The 26,601-nt window shown below is 42.0% G+C and overlaps 2 protein-coding genes across 2 annotated transcripts in view; both read left to right on the forward strand.

The window, feature by feature from the left end:
- Positions 1–4,348: 4,348 nt before the first annotated feature.
- On the forward strand, positions 4,349–8,676 carry dhh (desert hedgehog signaling molecule; the record flags this gene model as incomplete). The annotated part of the gene is made up of 3 exons (XM_079226601.1): positions 4,349–4,657; positions 7,462–7,723; positions 7,877–8,676. 3 exons carry the CDS (start codon positions 4,349–4,351, stop codon positions 8,674–8,676), a joined length of 1,371 nt encoding a protein of 456 aa, XP_079082727.1.
- A 7,419-nt stretch (positions 8,677–16,095) lies between these two features.
- Positions 16,096–26,601, forward strand: part of kmt2d (lysine (K)-specific methyltransferase 2D) — a gene marked incomplete at its 5' end in the record, with an annotated part of 29,464 nt that continues 18,958 nt past the window's right edge. Inside the window, 30 exons of the mRNA XM_079226613.1 lie at positions 16,096–16,144; positions 16,458–16,569; positions 16,674–16,876; positions 17,028–17,137; positions 17,244–17,406; positions 18,242–18,413; positions 18,579–18,693; positions 18,877–19,055; positions 19,167–19,468; positions 20,251–20,367; positions 20,506–21,293; positions 21,425–21,538; positions 21,686–21,799; positions 21,907–22,011; positions 22,088–22,269; positions 22,567–22,731; positions 22,924–23,033; positions 23,176–23,220; positions 23,311–23,496; positions 23,604–23,774; positions 23,864–23,986; positions 24,343–24,464; positions 24,560–24,695; positions 24,805–24,885; positions 24,973–25,050; positions 25,157–25,315; positions 25,456–25,525; positions 25,688–25,923; positions 26,056–26,129; positions 26,509–26,559. Coding sequence (XP_079082739.1) covers positions 16,096–16,144; positions 16,458–16,569; positions 16,674–16,876; positions 17,028–17,137; positions 17,244–17,406; positions 18,242–18,413; positions 18,579–18,693; positions 18,877–19,055; positions 19,167–19,468; positions 20,251–20,367; positions 20,506–21,293; positions 21,425–21,538; positions 21,686–21,799; positions 21,907–22,011; positions 22,088–22,269; positions 22,567–22,731; positions 22,924–23,033; positions 23,176–23,220; positions 23,311–23,496; positions 23,604–23,774; positions 23,864–23,986; positions 24,343–24,464; positions 24,560–24,695; positions 24,805–24,885; positions 24,973–25,050; positions 25,157–25,315; positions 25,456–25,525; positions 25,688–25,923; positions 26,056–26,129; positions 26,509–26,559 — 4,632 coding nt within the window. The remainder of the gene's footprint in view (positions 16,145–16,457; positions 16,570–16,673; positions 16,877–17,027; positions 17,138–17,243; positions 17,407–18,241; positions 18,414–18,578; positions 18,694–18,876; positions 19,056–19,166; positions 19,469–20,250; positions 20,368–20,505; positions 21,294–21,424; positions 21,539–21,685; positions 21,800–21,906; positions 22,012–22,087; positions 22,270–22,566; positions 22,732–22,923; positions 23,034–23,175; positions 23,221–23,310; positions 23,497–23,603; positions 23,775–23,863; positions 23,987–24,342; positions 24,465–24,559; positions 24,696–24,804; positions 24,886–24,972; positions 25,051–25,156; positions 25,316–25,455; positions 25,526–25,687; positions 25,924–26,055; positions 26,130–26,508; positions 26,560–26,601) is intronic.

Genomic DNA, 26,601 nt, shown 5'->3' on the forward strand with positions numbered 1-26,601 from the left:
TACTTTGTGACTGATCCGATGGGTGGATGTGACTGGTGAGGGCGTCTGTCCTCTGTCCCTCCACCCTTTTGTTGCACTTCTTTAATCAGCAGCAGAAGAAAGACATATTTTGGCCTGTCTGTCAGCATTGTCCAGCCGCGACGCCACTACAGCCGTAGCCCACGCTTTCCCACTCTGATGCAACTGCCAGATAAAAACCCTGCAAATCAGAATGAGAAGCGGCGTCCACTCACATTCACTCTTTCACGACCCCGCCACCAACCTCCTTTCTTCCATTTCCTTTCCTTGCCCATTGTTCATTTCCTTTTCAAATTTTTCTGAAGTTGGTTTAAAAAAACCCAACTCTGATTAATTTCTCCCTCTTGATTTTTGTTTGCATTTCTTGTTTTGTTTTGTTGGATGTTCATGAAGCTTTTGCATTGGGTTTTGTTTTGCACTGTGTTTCCTTAGCTAAAAGGAAATGAACTCTAATGTCGCCGTAACATAACTTGCACATCTGGAGACTGGGTACCCTCTGAGGAAGTGACATATAAACCAGATATATGTGTGTGTGTGTGTGTGTGTGTGTGTGTGTGTGTGTATATATATCTATATCTCATTTTTTTTTTGGGTGGAAATAGCAAACCGGTTTTGGGGTTTATTAGAGCACTACTACAGAAAACTGCTATCCATGTGTTTGCTCTAATAAGTTACGCACACACAGCATGTAAATACGACACATATCCCTCAAGCTTGGATTTAGTTGGGGAAACACTAGGATAGCACCTCTCCCTGCAGCAAAATATAAAGGTTGATAGCAGTGCAATCAAAGTGTCCCAGCAGTCCCATTGGGTAACACATTCTATTGGACTGGATGTCGGATATATCAGGGGCAAGGCGGGAGACGGGCAGCTTATAATGGGATGAGATAGGCTATCTTTATTGTCAAAACATAAGAATGAAGGGGGGAAAAAGACACAGATTAGGTTTCCTGACAGACGACCATTTGAAGTTCGTGCCAGAGCGCATTAAGGGCTGTTATTCCCTCGTTTGTATGCTTGCAAATACCCAACCATTCACAGGAAAAGGCGAGACTTGCCCACTAATCAACTGATAATGGGTCACACTGTCCGTTTGGCATAGTTGCCCTCCATCCTGCCCGCACACTGACGGCACACTTGCTTCACACAGTTGACCGCTGCAGGCCTTTGTTTCATTGGATAACTTTGGGTGAATGCCGTGACATGGATTTTTAGAAAGAAACGTCAATTTAAAAGAGTTCTTAAGCATACAGTATGTAATCTATACAATGTGTGTTATCTTGTTTAACCTTTGACCTGCTTGTCTGGGGCCAGGAAGTTCCACCCTTCTCAGTCTATTGTCCACTTCAGTGTAGCATCGCCTCAACCTCAACTCACTGGTGCTCCTTTGTAAAGGCCAAGGCAAAGCAACTTAAAACCTGGACTTGGCGCACGGACCACTGTCTGTGGTAAGCTAAGTTCATCACATGACACATGCAGTGATCGGTGTGTGTTTAAAGGTGAAGCATGGCGAGTAACCACAAACAAAAAGTTACAATACATAGGTCAAGATCCATCCAGTGTGTGCAGCCACATCAGAATACACCACCCTGCCTCTTCCTGCACTGATAACATGGTGAGAGACAGTGGAATAGGCTGAGTGGTGGTGGACAGAGAGAAAGTGCGTGTGGAGAGGGGAGGGAGGTGGGTCGGTGTCGGTTCCTTGACCCCCCCCCCCTGGCCTCCATCTGAGGAAGTGGATCCTACAGAGTGTCTATTCCGCTCCAAGAGACACTTGAGATGTCAAAGCCAGCATTGCTCCAAAATCTAATCATTGTTTTAAAATGACTGCATCCTTACAATAAATAAATCCCGATGTCATTCTTAGCTGCATTTGTAGATGTCCTTTTTTTTGCCACTATTAGTGCTCTAGTCAGTTACTGAAAACTCCACAGAAGAAGAAAATAAGTGTGTGCTTTATTTGACCATGAGCAGGTGCTAACATAGGCTTCCATTTGGAAAGAACAAAGCAGGGTAGACTAACCCAGGCAGGAAAGATCTCGCTGTCTGCGCTGTGGCTTTGCAGGAAACACAACCGTTCACCCGGCCATGTACTCCCATCCTGAAATGGGGGAGTGAAATGCTAAGAGCCAGAAGGAGGCAGGGGGAGGCAGGAGGATGGGGGTACCAAAATAAAAATGAATAAGAATGACTTTATTTCCATCTCCAACCTGCAGAGATGCTTGCTTCCTTCCTTTCCCTTTTAAGTCAGATGAAAATCTCGTCTCGTGTACGGCTTTGAAGAGAAACATTGGTGTGGTTAATTGTAGATGTGAAAGTGTGTGTTGCTTTGTTTTTGATTGAGTCATTCCCTGCATTTGTCACGAAGGCTGATATCTCTCATCTGTGTTGCTTGGGCCAGACTTGAGCCTTCTTCCATGTTTATCATAAGGACAGGAAGATGCAGCTTTGCCCTGCCACCCCTCCCTACAACATCCTGGGATCTTCTGGAAACTTCCCTAACATGGATGCCTTTCCATGGTCACTGTGGAGCTCAGTGACCTCTGCTTCTTCATTACACACAAGCTAATTGTAAGTGCTGTTTTAGATCAGGCACAGAATGGGATATTCACAGGTTCTCGTCTGATAAGAATTTATCTGTTCTCGTCAGATAAGGGTGCCTTTAGTAGTGATTTAATCTGGAAGCATCTTTAAAATGCAATCACATCAAACCAAGATATGCACTGGCAAAAAAAACTATGCATATAAACATCCAGACAGTGCACAGCAGCTCTGTTGTGAGTGGGCTAAAGATTCTTTAAAATAAAGTCACTGTCAAGAAACTGACCATGAATCATTAAGTCCTCAAGTGTTCCAGGAAGCTGCAGATAGAATGGTGACACACTTCGACCTTTGAATCCGCCATTAATTTAAGCTTCCGTATGTGATTACACACGTCAGACCCCTGAGACACAACGATGCCTTTCTTTTCTGCCCCCTCTTTGGAAATTATCTGACACATTTTTATGACTCCCAGCTATTGTTCTGAGAAGGATAAAAATAATATGTTGATGTGGCCAGCGGGTGTTTCCAGTGGAGAGGTCTTGGGTGCAGAGGGTGCAGGGGGGGTCAGGCCGGCTCCCCAAACACAGGAAGACAGCACTGTAAGTCCGAGTCAGGGGTGTCAAGGCTGGACACGTGTCTTCCCTCACAGAACCTTACCTTCAACTGTGTCTATTAATAACGTCAGCACAGGGTCATCACAGTTGACCCATCCACTTTCGATGGGCGGAATGAGCTGACAGAAGCAAGGCCATGTTGGTTCAAAGTTATTCAATTGACATGAGTTTAGTAATTTTACTGTAAATATACCCCATATGTTCTCAAATAGAATGTGGCAATATTATTAGGGCGCTTTGTTAAGAAGACTATAATTGATTTAACTTTGCAGTTTGATGTGGAAACGTTTTCAAAACTGTCTTTAACTAACCGTTAATATTTAATGGGGGGAGGGTGGGGGGCATTTGTTAACATGAGTAGGTTAATCATTTGTCCTTTGTGAGGTTGAATTGGAGGCGTGTGCTGTCGCAGTGGGAGCGCGCAGAGGAAGGGAGGGCAATCTTGTCCGGACGCTAATAAGACCCAATGGCTGGTGCAAGGTGGCCAGGAGCTCTGAAACGCGACAGAAGACGGTGGACGAAGGAGAGAAGAAGAAAGAAATCTCAGGGGAGACATCTGTGGATGGACAAAGAGGATGAGAGCGCCACGGGAGCGTCCATAGGGAGTACAGGGAGCCGTGGAGCTTTTAGTGTGCGTCAGTTTGTGTGTCTCGTCTCGTCTACGGAACTGCGTGGAGACAGATTAGCGGTAAGTGACTAGAAACCCAAGAAAAACACCTGCGCCGAGACAGGTAACTGCGATGTGAAGATCACTTTCAGCTCACAAGAGGCTAAGACGCTTGAGATAGATGGTGGAATATTTGTCGAGAAACCTTAAAGACGTAGTAGTGTGTCACGTATTTTAAGTTCAGAAACTTTAGATTTCAGTCAATCATATCATCCATTATGCTGTAACCTCACTTTTAGTCATCAAGGCATTGCAAACCTAGCGTCAAAACAACAGATTTGTACTATAAAACATGTTTTTATCATGAGTGAACACCGATAGAAAAAGTTCCTCCATATCCCAACAAATAATACATTTGTTTTATTTTTTTAATCATCAGCTCTAATACCACATGATTTGGAATGGACCGAGATTTGACCCTCATTCACATGCTACTACACACCTGGAACTGGGGTACCACTGTAGGCACTGTGAGCCACTGAGTCCTGCCCCAGCCCTCCCCAATGAAGCAGTCCTGGTGGGCGCGCCTGGCACAGCTCGGCCTGCTTGCTGTGTGGACCTGCATGTGGCTGGTTCAGGGATGCGGACCGGGTCCTGGCTACGGCATCCGCTCCAGGGCCAGGAAACTCACAGCCATGCACTACAAGCAGTTTTTCCCCAACTTCTCAGAAAACAACCTCGGTGCCAGCGGGAGAGCAGAAGGCAAGATCACACGCGCCTCTGAGCGCTTCAATGAGCTGGTGTGCAACTACAACCCTGACATTGTCTTCAAAGATGAGGAGAACACCAACGCAGACCGCTTCATGAACAAGGTGAGGCTGGTGTGTTGTGGTGAACCCAGTTCAATCATGGCAGGTTTTAAGGATTTTGTAGAATAGGACGATACCCTGGATCACTTGTTTCCACTATCCCCACTTGTTTCCACCATACCAGGTGACAGTGCAGAGAGTAGCCTGAAAAGGATGCTCTCTTTGGCGTCTCTTCAAACTTTTCAAACCAATCCCTCTGCTGGATAATTGATTAACTACATTCACGTGAAGGGACAGGCAGCAGTTTACAACTTGGAACCTTCAAATCAAATCATATAACCTCATTCATTGTTTGCAGTACCTTCCCTTGCCAGGCTCTTCACACTCAAACAACTGTTCCACACGGAGTGTGTAAGTTCTAACCAAACTTCCCCTCCCTTTTCTTGAGATAAGAAGATCAGGATGTAATTAAACACTACCCCTTAAGAGACTGCCTTTCCCTTCAGGAACACTTCCTTTTAATTTTTAACCAAAGTCTTTGTTATTGGAACTCAAATTATTCCTATGACGGTCTCTCTGTGGCACTTAAACTCCTTAATGTTTACTGGGGATAGGTATCCACATTCATGCCTAGAAAAGACAATCGATGGCCCAGAGGATTTAAGATCTGGATGCTTTTTGACAAACTTTTTGAATCCTACACGGCTGAAATGGACCACAGGGTGTCTTGACACTCAGATGTCGTCTTTCTTTGGATGCTGCGGATTTTCTGTGATTGTTTGGGATACAAATCTGTGTTCCTTCCCCTTTTCGAGTGATTGTATGTGATAGAAATCTGCGGTTGTATATGTGTGCCCAGTTTGAGTGTGTGTATGTGTGCATGTGCCCCTCTTTTGCCCAGATGTGAAAGACTCTCTTTGTGCGTCATTTGGAGACTCGTAGGGGTCGCCTATACAAAATTCCCGCCTGCTGAAGTAATGGCACCGTCGGTAAAGCGACTATTGTAGTTCTGACAATGAAACGCCTCTCTTCAATGGCATTGCGAGAAAAAATGTAACCAGTTTGTTTTCTGTCCTTCTCGCTTTCTCACTCTTGCTGTCACATTCCCAAGTCCATGCCCATACATTCTTGCCCTCTGCCCTCTCTCTTTACTCCCAACCTCGGCCCTCCGCTACACTGCTTTCTTCTCACTCTGCTTTTTCTTTTCTCCCTCCATCTCTCACACTCTCATCGCTTTCTTTACCAACCCTCTTTTTATACTCGGTAGCAAGAAGAGTTTTATTCCGTCAACTGCAGTCGCAAGAGAAATAACTGTCCAGATAATGAAATGTATTGACTCGTTTGATGACAATGTCATTTTTAGAGCCTATGACAATGCTGACAGTCTGTAACATCATGGACCACGTTGGCGTGAAGAGTCACTGTGCACATTTCTGATCTTCTAATTTCTGATCAAATGTCTCGGGTTAAACCGGAAAAAAACTGTCTGGAGAAGACAGAGAATGGCCTTGATTATTCTGTCACCTTGTCGAAAAGGCCAAGGAATGCGCAACACTGGCTACAGTAGCTTTGTTCTTGTACTCTGATTGTTGGAGCAAGGTTGAGATGGCCTTTAACAGAGAATTGTGTGATGATGCCAGCAGACAAACAATCATAACCTGGGAGCCAGAGACGTTTTTTGGAATACTGGAATCATTTTTCTTCTGTGTTTCACTGAGGTGTACAGTCGGCTTTCATGCTGTCATACTTCTTGTACACTCAGGCTGTGCCTTCCGCTTTGTTAATAAATTATCGGGACAGTAGCTCTGTCTGTTGGGGCTTGGCTTGGGAACTGGAGGGTTGCCAGTTCAAGTACGGCATGTGGGCTGGTAGCGGCAGAGGAGTCAGATTGGTAACTGGCATTGCTGATGTGCCCTTGAGCAAAGCACCAAACACTTAAACTGAATAATATACATAATAACTGAACACTGCTCCTAATACTAAGATTTGTTAAATGTCGAAGCTAAATGTCACTGTGCGCTATGCTATGTACAATGTGACAATAAATGTTTCTTCTTTTTTCTACTGTCCCGGTACACGGCACATGCTGCAGACCGAGTGACTAAGAATAGTCTAAAACTATTTGAAATAAACATTTCCCTCTTTCTGTAACATTCAAAACATTTTAAAAGGCAAAATAATTAACTAAAAAAGGGATTACAATAAAAAACATAAAATTGCTACGCACAAAGGTGTTATTAGTTACACCAGTTTGTTGTGGAAAATGATTATGAGTTGCTTTTTTTTTTTAATCCCTTGTTGATTATATTTTATATAGCTCAAGAACGAAGTATACTATATTATATAATGTGTATTTGTCACCTATTCGTTTAGATGGATACCTGCATGTTTTATAGATTATGTATTGTTTTAGAAAATGGAAATATTTGATAAGATATTTGTTGGGCTCCTGGTGTGATGAATCTGGGTATTTTACCAACTTTAGAACCAGTTTTCTGATCCCCGATCTTATTCTTGAGAATAATGCTACACAGTCTGACTCATACTTGATACTTTTTGAAGCTATTGATATTTGAGAGTGAAAAAAAAATAATAATTATATATTGGCTGTTGTAGAACTACTATTAAGGAACTACGGCTAAGATATTTACAAAAGGACAATAATTGTTCTCTTTCGACAAACTATGTTATCAAGACATTTTCTAAATAATCTCAAACACTTTGTTGGCATTTCTGTACAGCAATTTCCTGTTACTTATTGTCCAACATATGCGTCAAAATAATATATCTATGATGAGCGGATGTTGGCTGATCAATTAATTACGTTTCAAGCTGAAAACCTAACCTCTGTGTCTTTCTGTTTCTAGCGCTGTAAAGACTGTTTGAACAGGTTGGCGATTGCAGTGATGAACCAGTGGCCGGGGGTTCACTTGCGCGTGACAGAGGCCTGGGATGAGGACGGCCACCACCCTCCCGGCTCTCTGCACTATGAAGGCCGGGCCGTGGATATAACCACTGACGATAAAGAAACCGAGAAGTACGGCCTTCTAGCCCAGTTGGCTGTGGAGGCTGGCTTTGACTGGGTCCACTATGAGTCTAAATATCACATCCACTGCTCTGTGAAGGCTGGTAAGTTTAATGATGGAGCTTACATACAAGACCATGTTACTAACTGTGTCAAATGACATCAATTCACTGGATGGTGTCAGGACATTTAAGACAAGAAACCGAACACAATCTGAGTTTAGTCATCATGGCTTTTTTATGCTGATTTTCCTGCAGATCACTCTGTTGCAGTGGAAAAGGGTGGCTGTTTCCCAGGCTGGGCCCGGGTGACTGTTGCTGGAGGAGTGCAGAAGAGCCTGTCATCCCTGGCCGCCGGGGACAGAGTCATGGCCCTGTCTGGGACAGGCCAAGTCGTGTTGAGCCAAGTACTCTTGTTTCTGCACCAGGACCAAGAAAGCTGGTCTACTTTTCTTGCTCTGGAGACAGAAGATGGCCATCGATTGGCCCTTACTCCTCATCACTTGGTCTTTCTAGCCCCACATTGCAGACTCGACAGTAGTGAGTATCAGGCTCAGTTTGCTAGCAGAGCCAAAACTGGAGACTGCGTTCTCATCCATACAGCCGAGGCTCAAGTACGTCCATCTCGAATAATCTCAGTTTCAGAAGAAGAGAGTGTGGGAGTGTACGCTCCCTTGACAGAAGCTGGATCTGTGTTTGTTGAAGGAGTGCTGGCATCCAGCTATGCTCTGGTAGATGACCACAAACTTGCCCACTGGGCATTTGGACCTGTGCGACTCCTCTCCTCATTCAACCAGCTACTTTGGGGGGAGACGAGAAAAGAACAGCAGACCACAGACAGTGAAACCGCTTGCACCAAAACTTATTGTGGCACTTTGGCTGCAAAGGACAGAGCAGGTGTTTGTGTTAATAATGGCACTCTGAACAAGCAAGCCGACCTGAGTGAACCTCTGAGGATGGAAATGAAAGAGAAGCAGACGTCAGATGTGCATTGGTATGCAAAATTACTGTACAGTTTGGGGTGTATCTTTTTAGACTCCAACTCATTTCATCCTTAAAAGCCTAAAACGTTACACACTATGTCAGTGTATACAGCTTTGATGTACTTACCCTAACGCTTCCTGTTATTTCTTTAATAAATTAAAAGCACTGGAATGGCTTGCTTGCTTTTTTCACCAATATCTGCATTATAATGATTTACATGCTAATACTTAAGTGATGTTTTATAGGAGATTGGGTTGGATGAGACAATTTATCTGAGCAGGTTCATGTAAAAAGAAGTAATTCCAAAATGACTGTATCATAGTCTATTTGTATGTCATGTTATTTCTTTTAATTATTTCAGTCATATATATATATATATATATATATATATATATATATATATATATATATATATATATATATATATATATATATATATATATATATATATATATATATATATATATAAATAAATAAATACATTTTCCCACAATAGAATCTTTATTTTTGTACTTTATGAATCATAATATATAAATGTTTCATTTTAATATAATAATTCCACTATATGTATTGTATGTCCTCACATGTTGTAAAACAAATTAAAATGTAATTTTAATAAGCAAACTCTGCTTTTTCTTCAGCTCTCGAGGAAATTAAGTCAGTGACGCTGATTTGTCTTTAGCTTGTTTAGCAAGTGTAAAACAGCTGAGACGTGTGCTGAAAGAGCCTTTCTGGGGTCGTAGTTGAGTATTATGTATGTTACAATGTTCAAGGGCTCTGTGGAAATCTATTCCCGCAGGCGGACTGGTTAATGAAAAGCCCAGACGTAATTAATATTCCCCACACTGTGCCACCACCTTGCCGACATCACAGACTTTATCACATAGCTTCTTCAAGGGAGAGATCGGGTATCTTATAATCTTAAAGGAGACAGTTTTATTAGTATCTGCTGATCAATTTGGGTCACAAGTACTATATCTGTCCGTGGCGAAGTACAATTCACAGTAGTACTTTCTATTTTGTTGCATTAAGTCTACCATTCTGCACAATTTGTGCTGTTGTTGAAGTTTTCCTGTTCCAACATTTAGTTATATTATTCTCTCACATAAACCTACTTTTCAAAGGTTCTGAAAAACGTGTGAGGCCATGATCATGAGAGGTATACAAGGTGATATGCCCCCTTGTGGAGAAACTGAGATTAAGCCTGTTTATTTGTTGTTATTTCTTAAATGCCCTTGTATAATACCTACTTTAGACTAGATAGACTGCAATTCAACAAACCTTGATTTGTAATACTTGCAGTTTATTGACAATATAGCAAATAGTTGAGTGGATAACTTAACACTACTCTACACAACTGATAACAGAAAAGATATTCAGAGAACAAACTGCATCTTGTAAAGTATATAACCGTTATAATAATAATACTAAGGACCTAAATTGTGTTCTCTTCTTCAGGTTTACGTTCTGTTGTAAACATCTGTGGAGGTATTCTAGGGGATTATCCTTGAGACACAGGAGGCAGATGGGAAGGCACAGGCCCCGCTGTCTGGCCAATAGGAAAAGCCCTTTGTCCTAATACCATCCTCTATTTACATCCATTGGCCAATCAGTCACTGTCTTCCACCTTGTCTCAACCCCCCAAAATCTAATCCAATCTTGCTAAAGCTGAATGGGGAGTTAACTAATCCTGTCAGGGAGACTAGTAATAACCTATTTTCAAAATGAAAACCTGCACACAGAGAGGAACACATTTCCTGATCAAAATATACTTTGGTTTGTAAAATACAGCTCTCTGGCAGCAGGCATGAATAATTATGACAAGTTTTATTTTGTGACAATATTTGGAGACATGTTATTGAATGTTAAAATATTTGAGTGCTACATCAAACATTATAAAACATCTTTCTCATATCAATGCACCTGAACAAATTGAACAAACACGTTATTTTCTGTCTGGTGGACAAAAGAGTGTATGACTATCTGTGATTGAAACCCAAACCTTGGCAAACTGGCAATTTACTTTTTTATTGGCTTATTTAAAAACCTCAAACTATTTATTTATTGTCTAATCCAATAAACAATGATCAAAAACCGTGTGACTTCATAAAAAAACACTTGTATTCTTTGAAGTCATGATTCACAGTGCAGGGTCAGCTGCAGATCACCCTGGAGCAGGAAGTTCACTGCTTACATGTATTGTCAGGCAGTCTTGTGTGATCACCTCTACATTTGAGATATTTAGCAAATGCTCTTCTCTTCAGTTAAGTGTTCTCCGGCATGACAGGAGATACACATCTGATGTACCTGTGACCTTCTCACAATGGGACATGCTGTTACCCAACCTAATTTTTAGTTCACAGGATCAATCCAATGATGTCCAAGTTTTACATCATGTATTGCCTATGGCTTTTTGTTCACAGAGTGGCCTGTGAAAGGATGGAATGGAAGGTTGGTGTTTTGATTTAAGAAAGACCATTTCTGAAAAAAGGAAAAGAAAATAAGCTTTAAACTCATGCATCTGAGAGGACTTTCGGCCCTTATCTGCTTAACAATTGAACGTTATTTACGTTATCAACATGCCAACACTCAGTAACTAAAACACTAACGTTTAACAACAACTTTCTTGAAGCTATATCCTTCCTGAGCGCATGCCACTGGGATTTTCTCACAGTGATAAGGCCAGCTAATGATAAAGAAGGCCCCTTTCATTCCCACCCCCCATAGTATCTGCATTATGTTCAATGCATCTGCAGTATGCCCATGCATTTTGATTGCTTCTTATACTATACCATATTTGAACATGTATTACATCAGAATCAGAATCAGAAACCTCTTATTTGCCAGGAATGTTCACACAAACGAGGAATTTTTCTAGGCGGAAGGTGCATACATTAGACATGAGACGTTAGACGAGACAAACAACAATCAACAAACGACGACCACAACAGTGCAATGATATTAAATCAAATATAAGATGAAGTGCTCAGACAAACAGATAACGTTAATGTAAGTGTATGTTAAAGTGACATGTGTGTTTAAGTTCAAGTGTATGTTATGTGGCATGAGTGTTTACATATGAAGTGTGAAGGGGAGTGACTGATAAGAAGAAGAAAAAAGAAGAGGAAAGAAAAGAAAGAAAAAATAGTCTGAAAAATAGTCCGAAAAGTAGTCCGAAAAATAGTCCTGAGGGTGACAGAATCAGTCAGTGGGGGACCCAGGCTCTGTTGATGAGCCTGACTGCCGACGGGAAAAAACTGTTGGTATGGCGTGGGGTCTTGGTCCTGATGGACCTCAACCTCTTACCAGAGGGAAGGGACTCAAACAGGTTGTGACCAGGATGAGAGGGGTCAGCTACGATCTTTCTAGCTCGCTTTTCAGAGTCCTGGAAGTGAACAAGTCTTGGAGGGACAGCAAATTGCAGATAATCACCCTCTCAGCAGAGCGGATGATGCGCTGCAGCCTGGCCTTGTCCTTGGCAGTGGCTGCAGCATGCCAGACGGAGATGAAGGAGCAGAGGATGGACTCAACGATGGCAGTGTAGAATTGCACCATAATTTTCTTTGGCAGGTTGAATTTCTTCAGCTGCCTCAGGAAGAACATCCTCTGCTTGGCCTTCTTTGTGATGGAGCTGATGTTCAGCTCCCACATGAACAAAGAATTAGCGGCCATCTTAAATGATGACAAGGGCTGTAAAGTGTTGAGCGTATTGTCAACATTTCTGACCCAGGGGTGTATAATATATTATTACATAAGGTATATACAATTATTTAATTTGGAATATTCATTAATATGTGGTTTGATACTAAATTTAAAATGCATGGTAGCCTAATAATGATATACACATGGGTAAAAAGAGAATGTGGCCACACATCGCCAAGGTTCAGAATAAAACCAAGGTGTTCTGGTTCATGGAGGTAATTATTGGTGAACCTGCTGAAAACTTGGTCGAGGTTTATTTCAGATCATGGCAGTTGTGAGTGATTGATAAACCTTCCCAATCTACTCTCTGTCACTCCATCCAAATGTGTAACGCATAGCAGTATGTATCAGTCTGAGAGTACAATAGAAGCGGACTAAGTCATTAGAAACTAAGGGGAATTGCTCAGACATTTGTTATGTTAGTTAAATGAATTTACTATAAGAAAACAGGAGCCTAATAGAACTCAACTAAATCGCGGCTGATCAATTAAAAAGACAAATGCATGTATCTGTGGGCATGTCAAAGTCGCTTTGGTTCCACAACCATAACAATTTAATGAAAAAATGGCTTCCCTGGATCCGAAAATCGAATGACCTAATATCTAATATACACCATATTCCAGTGGTCCGCGCTCAGATTAAAATCATGTGCCGTGTGCAAAATGGTCCCCGTCGCACAACGTCAACATCGCCACACTGAAGCTGTGACACGTTTAACTGGTGTCTCCTAATAAAACTACATTTGTGATCGTTGTTTTGCATGTATACAATTTTGACGTAGTTGTTATTAGCCAGCACTGCTAGGAGCAGATAGACACTTGGAGGAACAGCCGTGTGCAGACGCAACGCAGTTTAGCGATGCTAGTGACCCATGCAAAGTTGAGCTGCACATTTAGGAAGATTAATCTTTCGCACTGGACTGAAACTAAAAGAAAAACTACATTTACTGTCGTGTCAACAAAGTGTGGGGCCGTAATTTTTGGATTCACTGTTTCGTGCAAACTTGCAGTCGCTTTTAACGACCTCGCGAGCGAGATTCCAGAACAGAGTAGAGGCTAACGGTTGTTAGCCTTCAAGCTAAACACACAAGCAAGGAGACGGATAGCGGGGTAGTTTTTAGGATTCATAGCATGGAGCCGGAGAGCCTTTGTCGGGACCGGTTGAAGACATGTCTCAGTGCTTACTAGTCACCCGGCAGTAAACGACCACTCGACACAAAGCCCAAGCTGCTGGTTAGCTAGCTAACCGTAGCATCATCCACCTAGTTAATACGCTAGCTCGCATCACCGCGCAGCCTTCCGCCGAGGTGCACTTCCCCCACTCTCCCTCCAGCCGGCTCGCCGCAGCGATAGTCCGGTACATAAAATGAAGCGAGCGTCAGCGTTTTGGGAAGCTGTGTGGCTGTTTGGCTTGTGCTGATGTACGAGGAGACGATAGTGTTTTTTTGAGGTGAGCAGTCTTTCTTATTGTGTATTTGAACTTCTTGCAGCAGACGTACCTAAAGACACAGCAGCGCTGACCTTAGACCGGGTAGTGTAGCGCTGCTATCGTTTAGCTAACGTTAGCTGCGACCAGATGGGGGCGTCTACTTGCTGGAGAACTAGCTATGTTACCTGCGGGCTAACTTTTAATTGAAATGTGCTTTACGTCGGCTGTGTCCACGGTATGGGTCACATAGTAGTTGGTAGACGTTTCAAAAGTACACGTGCCTGCGCACGAGAGTGGGTGTATTTCTCATAGTTTTGCCTCTCCGGGACACTTTGTTGCTACGTCACCATTGGTAGTTGTAAGCTTTTCCGTTTCATCCTGTCGCCGTTGACACGGACGTGGCTATTTGTTGGACCAAATCAACCCTTTGAAGTCGGTGTTTACATTGAGGAATAGTGCTTAGCTTTGCAATTATTCAACTCTTAACACCTCTTTCGCCTCCACCGGGACACTGAAACAAACAGCCCATGTTATTGACGGACGTTACTCGATAAGAACCAAACGTTCACCGTGAAAGTTACACTTTAAACTCGGCGAGCAGGATGTTAGGACGATAACTTAACGTTTGCCATCATGTCATCACTTTTGCTCTGAACAACTTCATGTGAGAGACAAAGCCTGTTTAATGTCCTGGTTAATTGTGACAAGTTGGTTTTATAAGACTTAAATTTGACGTCAAGTTTATTGTCGAGAAGAGAGTTTGCGTTTCCAGTGTTGCTGCCACCGTAGACGTTTCTCACGAGGAGGATTTATTTCACGTTGACGCGTTTATTTTGCCTATCAGCTCGTGGCGTTCAGCCGCCAACGTCGTTTTAACGTTGAGCCACACATTGTGTATGTTCGGACAGGAGTGCAGCTATGAGGCATTTTATTTGGGGAGTTTGGGCTAAAATGCAAAGTGATAGTTACTGGACAGGCGTTCAAAACTCTCCTTAATAATCTGGACAAAGCTGCACATGCGTTGTAATTGGTTTAATGTTATAATTAATCACACTGCGCTTCATTTTGAAACACTACATTGTGCTGTTGTGTGTTTTAAAAACAACAGTGCACTCGTTTTCGGACTGGCGGTCTTCTTTCAACCGCTTTTAGTGAAAATAAATAGGACACGTTTCGAAATATGTGTTTTGATATCGGCAGCTCACAGGATAAGTGTGATGTTTTTGTAACTGACGAACACTGCAAGACACTCAGCTATATTTCAACGTATTGTCCTTTGAGCCCATTAGATCACAGCAAGGCCTTACAGCATTGTTTTCTCAGTCTTTTGTTTTCTCACATTTGGGGATGCACGATGACATTAACACACATGATATTAGACCATAAGTAAAATATAACACGCGAAATCAATGTCGATCGGCTCCTTTTTTTATGTGTTTCTTGTAAATACATGGCCTTTCCTCGTTGAAACGCATGATATTGCATCCGACTATTAGTTGTGTTGATAAAATAGACCGTGAGTCCTTCGTTATTTGTTTTTCAGTAACGTTATTGGGGTTAATGGCGTAAATCTCACAGCGGAACTATGATGCTTGCGACAAAGGTTCTGCACGAAATAAGCTCTGCTGCAACAGGAAGTTCAGTACACGGAAGTTGTGTTTTCTTTGTGTATCCCGATTTATGGTTGTTTTATTTGGGAAAACACCATTTTAGTTTTATCATTTTGTGCTTGTTCTCGCAGCTGTTTCACCGGTTTGGATTATGCATTACTTGGTAAACGATAACTTGAATTGTAAGAGCGGTTTCCGACTGATCTGTTTCTTTTAACCCTCGCGCTATTTTCATGAGTTTGCGAGGAAGCTCGATTGCATTCGTGCTAACGTTAGTGAGATTAACACAGGGAAATCATCTAAAGTGAGCACATAAGAACCGTGTTTAATTGGTTGCGTTGTTTGTTTTAAGTCTTCGTGTGAAAGGTGCTTTTGGTTGAATAGGGAGGCTGGTGTGGAGTTTTAGGAATGACTATTATTAATTGTTAAACTTATGTTGGCTAATGGAAATCATATGTGCTATTTTGGTAAGTGGGGACCTACATACTATTTAGCTTTTTTTTTTTTTTTTTTTTTTTTTTTTAAATAGGAAGAACATGTATTGCTTTTTTCTCCTAATTATCATCTCTATTCAGGGATAACAGACCTGATGTTAAAAGCATAGCTATAGTTATCAGATATAATGTCCACACGTTGTTTGCATCCCGTGAATAGTTTCATTAAACTGTTCTTCTGATACAGATTTGTAAATTGATTCTACTTTTGTTTTGAAATTGCAGATCTCTGTCAAGGAGGTCAAAATCAGTACGGGGAATGGACGAGCAGAAATCAAACTGCGAAGAAAATGACTCTGAACCAACAGGTAATGTGTTGTTTTAAAATATTTCCCCATGTCACTATATCATCCGTTATCTATGTGCTCTATTCAGCAGGAAGATGAATAATATCATAATGGGCCTTCGCTCTGAAAGAGAAATGCACGTGGTTTAACACTTACATTTTTTATTGATTTAATAAATAGTATTTACAAATCTCAAATAAATCCATCAACTATTAATTAAAGGTGATGATAGTAGGTTCATTGATAGGGAGCAGGTACAATAATAGGGGGTTTGTAAAAGCCATTTATTCCCATTACATAAAGTGATGTTTTATTTGTCTTCTTCATTCTCTAGCTGATGACAATGCCCCTTCAAAGCAGCTTGTCCCCTCTGAGGAGGAGACCAAAGCCCTTCTTGCTGCTGAGGATATGTCTAGTGCTACTGCAGCCTCGTCCAACACACCTGTGTAAGTTATTCATTCTGATTTAAAAAAAAAAAGATGTGGTCAATATCCCAAGAAGCTGATCATCTCTATTCGTGTGTTAAACAATCATGTTTGTGACTGTACAGAGAGAGCGCTCAAGCCTGTGCGCTCTGTAACTGTGTGGAGAGGAGCCTGCATGGACAGCGGGAACTGAGACACTTTGGGCCATTTTCTGAGCGGCCAACCCTCAAGCCATCAGCTTCCCCACTGCCACAGCCCGGGAATGATGACCTGTCTTCCATTGGATTTTCCGACTCCCCCTGTCTGACGTCACTCTTCGACGACTCAGGTTAAACTCAAAACATTCTATTTAATTTGTGTACAGTAAATCAATTATGTAATAAATTCCATTGATTATAAATGCAGCACACATGTAGAATTTATGTTTTGTTAGAAATTTACCTGTGCTTTTCTATTTATTAAAAAATAAATAAAAACAGGGGGTTGTGCTGTTCATCACTGGTGTGCGGTGTGGTCGGAGGGAGTGAAGCGGATGGAGAATGAGGAGCTGGAGAACGTGGATAAGGCCGTTATCTCAGGGACACAGCGAGTAAGTGCACTGTCCATAGACTTGAATAAGATGGTTTTGAGTGAGAATTTAGGGATTAACAGGCTTCCTTCACAAAATTGTGCTTGTTGCCATTGGTTTGTTCCAGCTTTGCGAATACTGCAAAAGGCTGGGCGCAACCATTCGATGCCATGCTGAGGGCTGCACGCGGTTCTACCACTTCCCCTGCTCGGCAGCCAGTGGATCCTTCCAGTCTATGAAGCAGCTGGTTCTCCTCTGTCCAGAGCATATAGACAAGGCAGAGGAGTTGGGTAAGAGAACCAAATATCTTTGTCAAAGTTGTGATATCATTACTTAAGGCATGCACATACTCGTGCAAGTATAAACCACCTCTGCAGATGGCGCACAAGCTACAAGCACACACAAAGGCGTTTATGCTCAATGGTTGTTCTTTGAATTATTCTCCGAAACGTCAGAGGGGGTAAGAACAAAATGTAATGTGAAGAATCAAAAAGTCAATGAGATAATTCCTCCACAATGCCGAGGAGGAATTGTAATTAATGTTATCTCATATCTATGGACTACATAATTGCCTTAATACAAGTATGCAAGTACAAGTATCATATATATTACATGCTTTTATAAATACTAGCTTGTAAACAATTTAATTTGGCTGGCAAATATATATACTTAAATGAAGACCCCCAGTTTCGAAAGCATTTAAAAAACGTATTTGCCTCATTTGTATAATCCTCACATGCAAATGGTGCTTTTATCAGTGAATATTTTTGACATTCATGTCTGAAAAGCCCCGAATGCGTGCGCAGCCAAGTTACAAAAATATGGATGTGCACGAGCAAGTGTCGCGACCACTTTGCGTACAACTTGATGATTGCGTCATTTGCTGGCGTATAGCTTGAACATTGGGGGGGAAATCAATCATCAGTAATGTTCTCTTTTAAAAAGATTGTATGTTTTTGACGAAGAAGAAAAAATGCTTACATTGCTGAACAAAACATCAGGTGGCTACAGGCTACCTTGTATTTTTTTCCTTCTGCTTTCACATTTAACTAAGAAAGGAAAAAGTGAATGGCGCCAATAGCCGTTCATTCACCCTGTAATGTTTTTTATTAAATTATTTTACAGCAGGTGAGGAGTCTTGGTGTGCAGTGTGTGACTCAGCGGGGGAGCTCACGGACTTGCTATTCTGTACGGGTTGTGGCCAACATTATCATGCGGCCTGTCTTGAGATTGGTGCCACGCCCATCCAAAGGGCAGGATGGCAGTGCCCAGAGTGTAAAGTGTGTCAGACTTGCAGGTAAGTCAAACTGTAGAGAATCAGATACTATAATACTAAGATGCACTATAATAGGGAATCAGATGTAGTCCCTGAATGTTTTGCATTATCAAGACATTTTACCTACTTTACTTGAGCTTTATTTCCCATTTTTAAGACTAGTGTCTTTACTCCTTATTTTCTTAGACAACCAGGAGAAGACTCCAAAATGTTGGTATGTGATGCCTGTGATAAGGGCTACCACACCTTCTGTCTCCAGCCAGCCATGGATTCTCTTCCCTCTGACCCATGGAAATGCAGAGTAAGTCACATTTGTCTTTTACTTTGGTATAAAGAGATGTCCTTACCTCAGAAAACTACGATAAGAGCAAGCTGAGAAGGTTTATATTTACCAGGCCATTCGAAAGAGCGCTTGTCTTCATGTGATTTTTTTTTTTTTTTTTTTCCTCTTGGGATCATACGGTTTATATTTTTTATTTGTCAGAGGTGTCGTGTGTGTACGGAGTGTGGTGTCCGTGGACTGGTACTGCCAGGTTCGGCCCAGTGGTTTGACAACTACGCCGTGTGTGAGGGCTGCCAGCGTCAACGCAGCTCCGTGTGTGGCGTGTGCAGCAAAGCTGCCAACCCATCTGTCACTCTACTGTGCTGCAGCATGTGCCACAGGTTTGTTTGATGCAGAAGTGCAATCGTGTTTATTAATGGTAGCCATCATGTGTGGGCTTGTCACTCATATTATCATTAAATAATTTGTTGATCATCTCTTTATTGTCTTAGGTGGGTGCACAGTGAGTGTGCTTTACCGGGGGAGCTTTCAGAAGCCAAGTGCATTTGCCGGCTTTGCAAGGAGGATGAGCAGCAGCCTGTCACTCAACCAAACACAGCAGAGATACAAACTAGAGAGGCGTCCGAGGAGACTGAAGGGCATGTGAATTTGGTGGAGATGACAATCCAAACGGACGCCGACATGGTGACAGAAGAGCACACAGACTTATCAGAGGTGACACCAGGACGGAAAGATGCACCAGAGATGGTTCAGGCTGAAGCCATAATTGATAAAGAGGCACCCATGGGCTTGGGTAAGTCTGAGTCGCACGCAATGTAAGACAAAGCTTACGAGTCATGCCAGTCATGAGTTTTATTGGACTTTTAAAATAATGCAGCTTGTTTATGTTGACTGGACTCTGACCAATAAGATAATGCACCTCTTTCTCTTATTTTAATTTTTTTTCATTCTTTTTTTTTATTGGTAGTAGGCATCGATCAGACATTTACAGATGTTTCTCAGACAATTTACTTTTTTGATGATGCTCATATTAGTTATACACATATAGAACAAGGGGTGAAAAACAGAATGACCAATGAAAGAAAGAGAACAAAGGAAAAACAATGTCTAACTAAGTAGGGCTGCAACTAACGATTATTTTAATAATCGATTAATCGGTTGATTATTTTTTCAATGAATCTGATAAAAAAGCAAAAAAACATTACTTTCCAACCCTTTGTTCAAAAACAGAAGTGACAGTGCAAATTCACAGTGCAAAACATGTTCAGAAAGCACAAACAGGCCCTATAACTAAGGAGTGTTCTGTTCTCTATTGTACATTCATTGATTTATGAAAATAAAATCAGGTCTATGGGGTGTTGCGTATGTAACCCGTTTTTCTTTCTCTTATTTCTAAATGTAGCACTTGAAGTAGATTAGCATAAATGATGACGTATATGTATTGCATGTTTCGTGCAATTTTTGGGTTGTATCCACATGGTTAAATGCACCTATTGTACTCGCTTTTGATAAAGTATTGGCAAAGTAAATGTAGTGTATTTTTTGTCTGAAATGGGCTGCTACTTTTGGCTTTAGGGGTGGAGTCTGCAGTTGTTGAGACAACAGATGGGGAGAAAATCAAGGAGGACGAGCTACAGGTAGCAACAGAAGGATTGACTTCTGAGGCAACTGTTGTTCCACTTGAGTCCACAGGTAAACTGAGAACACACTGTAGACCTATTTGAAAGTGAACACAATGTACTTATTATTTGTATGATGGTGTGCCGTAACTAATGATAGATTTATAAATGTTTACAGTAATAACCACGCATTCCTTAATCTCAAATGTAGTATCTGCAACAAAAGAACAGGGGGCCTCTTGTCTTCCTGCTGATGAAGAGGGAGCTGAAGAAGAAGTCAGCCAGGTGACTCAAGCCACTCGTTCCCAGGACCCCACAGCGGAGACACCGTGTGACCACCTTGGAGTAGAACCAACACCATTGTCACATCAGGGCCCTGAAAGTATGGAGGTGGAGAATGAGAAACAGGAGGTCACTCCCTCAGTGGAACAAGAAGTATCAACAGAGTTATTAAACAATGGTTCTGATGATACAGAATCATGCAGTAAGGATCCACCAAAGTTACCAGCGTCTCCGGCCTCATTGGATAAAACGGAGCATTTGCTCATGGATAATCTTCAAGAAAGAAGTCCATGCCAGGACCCTCAGTCTCCTTCTTCTTTATCAGTAGACACACAAGAGGTTCTCTCTTCTATGGAAATAGGTGAGAGGTTACAACCTCATTCTGAGGAGGATGATGATGAAGACGAGTATGATGAGCATATGAGAGAAGGACTTCATGAGGACATAAAGCAGGAACTGCAGGAGCAAGAGGTTAAGAGGGAAATGCTGCTGGATGAAATGTCGTATATGAGCCACGGAGATGAGAGCAGCAGTGGCTTTTTGGGCTCTCCAGGAGAACACGATCCTCAGCTCTCCATGGAGTTTGGCCTTTTACCCACTAGCCACACAGATAATCTGCTCACTGAGACTGATGACTCGCTTCCCTTTGAACCATTCAGAAGCGACAGGGAGAAGGTGAAACGCAGGGGATCCCCAGGCCGCTCACGGGTCAAACAGGTGAGGTCAATATTTACAAGTTGTTCTGTTTTTATTGAGTGATTTTTGCTTTCACCTCTTGTTTTTGAGATTTCATTGTTACATTTTCACAATACAACTTGACATTAAAATGTTTTTCCCTTGCTTTTTAGGGGCGAAGCAATAGTTTTCCTGGGAAGCGTAGACCCCGAGGAGGTGGCGGGGGGAGAGGGCGTGGTGGGAGGTCACGTCTCAAAGCCATGGCCTCCTGCATTGATGCTTTCTTGGTGAGCTGTACTTGGAATGGAAATAAAATGTTTTAAATTCTGTCACTTTTATAATGTTTATTATGTCACAATAACTATTTTCCTTGCTTGTCATTGAATGACACATGTTGGCAGTATGTTTGCAACTATGTATTCCCTTGTTCACAGCTAAGCATGGCCACAGACACTGGAATAAATAAGGAGGAAGAAGATGAGGAAGATGACACCATGCAGAACACAGTGGTCCTTTTTTCTAACACTGATAAATTTGTTCTGCTCCAGGTACAACTTTTATTATTGTTTGTCACAAACACAGTTGCCACTTTCAAATGAAATGCAAATCCTCTGTTTCCTCTTTTTTGTTTAATTATTTCTCTCCTCTGTTTCAGGATATGTGTGTTGTGTGTGGCAGTTTTGGAAAGGGTGCTGAGGGGCAGTTATTGGCTTGTGCTCAGTGTGCCCAGTGTTACCATCCTTACTGTGTGAACAGCAAAGTAAGTAACATTATCTTTTATTTATTTTCCCATCACTATTTTTTTATAGATGGATTAAACCTGATGTCTTTTGTAGATCACCAAGACGATGCTCCGTAAGGGCTGGCGCTGTTTGGAATGTATTGTGTGCGAGATGTGTGGAAAGGCTTCAGACCCCTCTCGTCTGCTGCTGTGTGATGACTGTGATGTCAGCTATCACACCTACTGCTTGGACCCACCCCTGCACAATGTTCCCAAAGGTGGTTGGAAGTGCAAATGGTAAAAAAAAAAAAAGCAAACTCTTCGAGTACAATGCTTCATTCAGCCTTGTAACTTTAAATGGGGTCAAATGGAAATGACTACATGTAAATTTGCATATTATGTAAAACACTCATACCTCAGCCCTGCATTAGCAATCCAGGGGCCCATCTTACTGCCTCTTGCTTCTGTAGCAACAGCAAAACTGCTGCACCTTTTTTGTAAATGTCTTTATTTAAAAGAAAAAATATATATATAAAAAATGGATCCTTCATGTTGGCTGTAAATTTGTTACAGTGCCTGGCTCCTTCTGTGCAGGTGTGTGTGCTGTGTGCAGTGTGGTTCCAACTCCCCGGGTTTCCATTGTGAGTGGCAGAACAACTACACCCACTGTGGCCCCTGTGCCAGCCTCGTCACTTGTCCGGTATGCAGAGAGAACTTCATGGAGGAGGAGCTGCTGCTGCAGTGTCAGTACTGCGATCGGTGAGTGCTGCTCATTAGAACTGCACACAGAAACTGAGGTATTCATGAGACTGCAGCTAATGAAGACAAGGGGGGAATGGATTATTTATGTATTTTTCATATCATGAATTATTCCATAACATCTTTTGATTTGCGGGGTGGTTTGTTATGAAAAGTATGTTTTTATATCAATGTATATGTGTGCCTGTGCAGATGGGTCCATGCCGTCTGTGAGAGTCTGTACACGGAGGATGAGGTGGAACAAGCTTCTGATGAGGGCTTTGCATGCACATCCTGCTCCGCATATGTTCCAAAACCCGTGGGTAAGTCCCAGAACGACACTGTTTTAAAACTGAATACTCACGGTAGATTATGGTTTCAAAAATATACCCAGGATATTTTCTTATTTACTGATGACATGATTTTCTTTTGCTTTCTCCACCTGATGTTTGCCTTTGTTCACAGTAGTAGAGTCAGCTATTATGGCTTCGATAAAGATCAAAGAGCCAGGTCAGTGGAATTAGCTTGTTCCTGTTTATTATCACAAGCACATGAAGCGTGGTCATCACAAGTCACTCATTTACAAATGTCAATTTACAGAACCCCAGTTCTACCGGTTAGAGGGTGTATGGCTGACGGAGTCAGGCATGTCCCTGCTTCGCAGCATCTCCATGTCTCCCCTGCACAAGCGGCGGCAGCGTCGCTCCCGTCTTGGCACTCTGTGCTGTGAAGGAGGTCCTGATGGAATGGATCCAAGGGAAGTCGAAGAAGGGGAGGATGGAAAAGGTTTGCACACTCTGCACATCTAGTGGTGTATTAACAATTTCAGGGATGCGTTTCTCCTTTTTTAAAGCAAGACTTTTTGCAAATTCAATGTTATTTTGTATATCTAGGCTGTGGGGAGTCCATGGAATGTGAAACCAAGATGGAGAACCCTGGGAGCCCTGACAGAGATGGTGGTGCAGAGGGAGGCACTGAAGGCATGGCTGACTGCGAGGGTCTCAAAGGAGAAACGGGGGAGATGGATGATAGCAAAAAAAGAAAGCGGAAACCCTACAGGCCTGGTAAGCTACCCAGAATTTCACAAAACAACTTGTAACATCCGCAAAGATGTCTGAGCATTAACAACATATTTAAATATAAATTGTTATAGGAATTGGAGGCTTCATGGTGCGACAAAGGAAGTGTCACACACGAATGAAGAAAGAATTCTTTGCCCAGTTGGCTGGAGAGACTACATTAGATGGACAGCCAATAGAGAGAACCATTGATGAAGGTTAGTGACAACAGACATGTGAATTTCATTTAACCAAATATTAAAATATATTAATGCAATAATTCAGAAAGTAGAAGTGATTAATAAGTGTGGGGGTTCAGTGCTTTACTCTCGAACATTGTGATAGTTCCTTCAGGCCAATATTTGCATCGTGTGAACAAAGGCAAATAAAATGTGGGGTTATCTAGAAGAAAGCTGGCTTAACAGTCACTGCAATGCCATGTCATTCATTAAGGCACAAAAGCAACAAGCCTCGACCAACGCTACCCTTTGCATTTTTTTAACACGGCTTCTATTAGTTTTTTTGTGAACGTTTTAAATTTGGAATACTGAATTGCATGGTTATATATGCATAGGACCTCACCCTGACACAGATAACATAATGGATCCTAAACCAGTGGAGGGTGAGGAACAGGCCAAGAAACGTCGGGGACGGAAGAAGAGCAAACTTGAGGACATGTTTCCATCTTATCTCCAGGTTTGAAGTCTCTATGCCCCGTGCTTTACAGTTTTGAAATGTATGGTATGAAGAGACATAATGTTCATATCTGAAATGTTTGTAATTCGATGCAGGAGGCTTTCTTTGGGAAGACACTAATAGACATGAGTAAGAAAGCTGGGATGATACCTCCTGGGCAGAGGCCAGGCGCATGCCCGGTCCGACCTTCATTACCAGCACCGTCAGGGGTCAAAACTACAGCCCCAGAGAGTAAGAGCACTAACTTGACCTATGGCACGCTAAAACTATGCAAATTAATTGTGACACTGAGTGTGGAAAAGATTAGTACCTTTGTGACCTTTTGTGCTTCTCTCACTAGCTGAGGATCGTGTTGTGAAAGAGAATTTTCCTCTCAAGCAAGAAGGAGGCGATGCCTATCAGTCTCAGGGAGAAGGTGCAGGTAAGTGTCTGTTTGGATGCTTTTGTCCTGGTTTATGTTATGGTCTTGAGGTGATTGCAGGTTGGTTTTAAAATTATACATTTTTAGGTGTTTCTGCACCATCCTCATTGCTGAAGGACCAGGCATCAACTGATCCGCACGACTCTGATGCAGAAAAACGTGAAGGTAGTGCCCTAAATTTGGTCTAAACTGTATGCAACATTAACTTAGGGAAGAATTTAATACTTGATGTTAGCGTCATACCTTAAATGCGGTTGTTCTTGCATTACAGGTCTTCCGCAAGGGATGGAAAGTCAGGACTCTGAGCAGTTCTTCAGAAAGGTTTTGGGAGTGTCAGATGGCTCCTCTTTGGGGACTATGAAGCCCATCTTGGAGGGCAGTAAGGGAGAACTCAATCGTAGCGCTCTGCCGCAGAGAGCTCTCCTCTCAGGTGTGTATGTGGGCATGTCTACATATTGAACCTTTTTTTTGTACTTATTTATTGTATAATTTTAAACTTTGTAAGGACGATTACACGTAAGGTTTTGGTGAAGCTTGGCTTGAGATTAAAACTTCTAAAATCTTTACCAGGGTCCCTGCCCTCAGCTGGAATGATGGATGCTTTTCCTGGCCTCAATCAGTCACCGTTCTTTGATATGCGGTAAGAACAATACTGAAGTTTCATTTTACAATAATTTGCACTGTGTACAATCGCCAACTCATGCTGTAGATCATAGTGTAGAAGCATACGCAGTTATTTTTTTCCAATGTTGACACATGCAAGCACTTTATATAAGACAATAACATCTAATATGGGATAAAGGGACCGAGGAGTGTTCAGTCCAGATGGGGGTGAGGAGAGCCCCTGGGCCACTCCCACTACCCCAGCAACCCCCTCCTCCCCACAAACCCCCACTGAGGGAGATGGTGATGGGCTGTCCTACAACCAACGCAGTCTCCAGCGCTGGGAGAAAGATGAGGAGCTGGCAGAACTTTCAACTATTTCCCCTGTGCTTTATGCCAATACCAACTTTCCCACTCTCAAACAGGACTACCCAGGTGAGTGTGGAATAAATACTATCACAATATGTACAACCTCTTATAAGACCAAATGGGCCTAATACTTTTTTAATGGAAGGTTTTTATAACTGTTAGATATTGAACAGCTATTACACGTTTCTCCTTTGACAGACTGGGCTAGTCGCTGTAAGCAAATCATGAAAGTCTGGAGGAAGGTGTCAGCTGCTGACAAGGTTCCATATCTGGTAGGTTCTCCAATTACTGTTTTATTTTGATTTCTTATTAGCTCAACAATCGTTTCCTGCAGTTCTCTTGTAACACACATTTCTAAAATGCGGTCAAAGATGCCGGGTTCTTGTTTGAATTGTCCCTTGTGGCTTATGGTACCATCACTGTTGTTCGGAAAGCCTCAAGGGAAAAATTACCAACACAGAAATATAGGAAACTGTCTTTTGGGTAGTGCTTATTGGAACCCCAATGAGAAATTTGGCATTAAGATTATCCTGATTGAGCCTACATGTATTTCTGAAACTAAACAAAAGAAATTGCTAATTATAAACTAATATTTTTTTGTTATGCAGAAGTAAGAATTACATTTTAAATTATTTCATACCCTTTTTGTAGCAAAAGGCCAAAGATAACCGAGCAGCGCAGAGGATCAACAAGGCGCAAAAGGTGACTATAGCAGCAGCATCCTTTTGCCGTTTAGTACCATTA

This window comes from Taurulus bubalis (assembly GCF_910589615.1).
Source record: "Taurulus bubalis genome assembly, chromosome: 11".
Taxonomy (NCBI): domain Eukaryota; kingdom Metazoa; phylum Chordata; class Actinopteri; order Perciformes; family Cottidae; genus Taurulus; species Taurulus bubalis.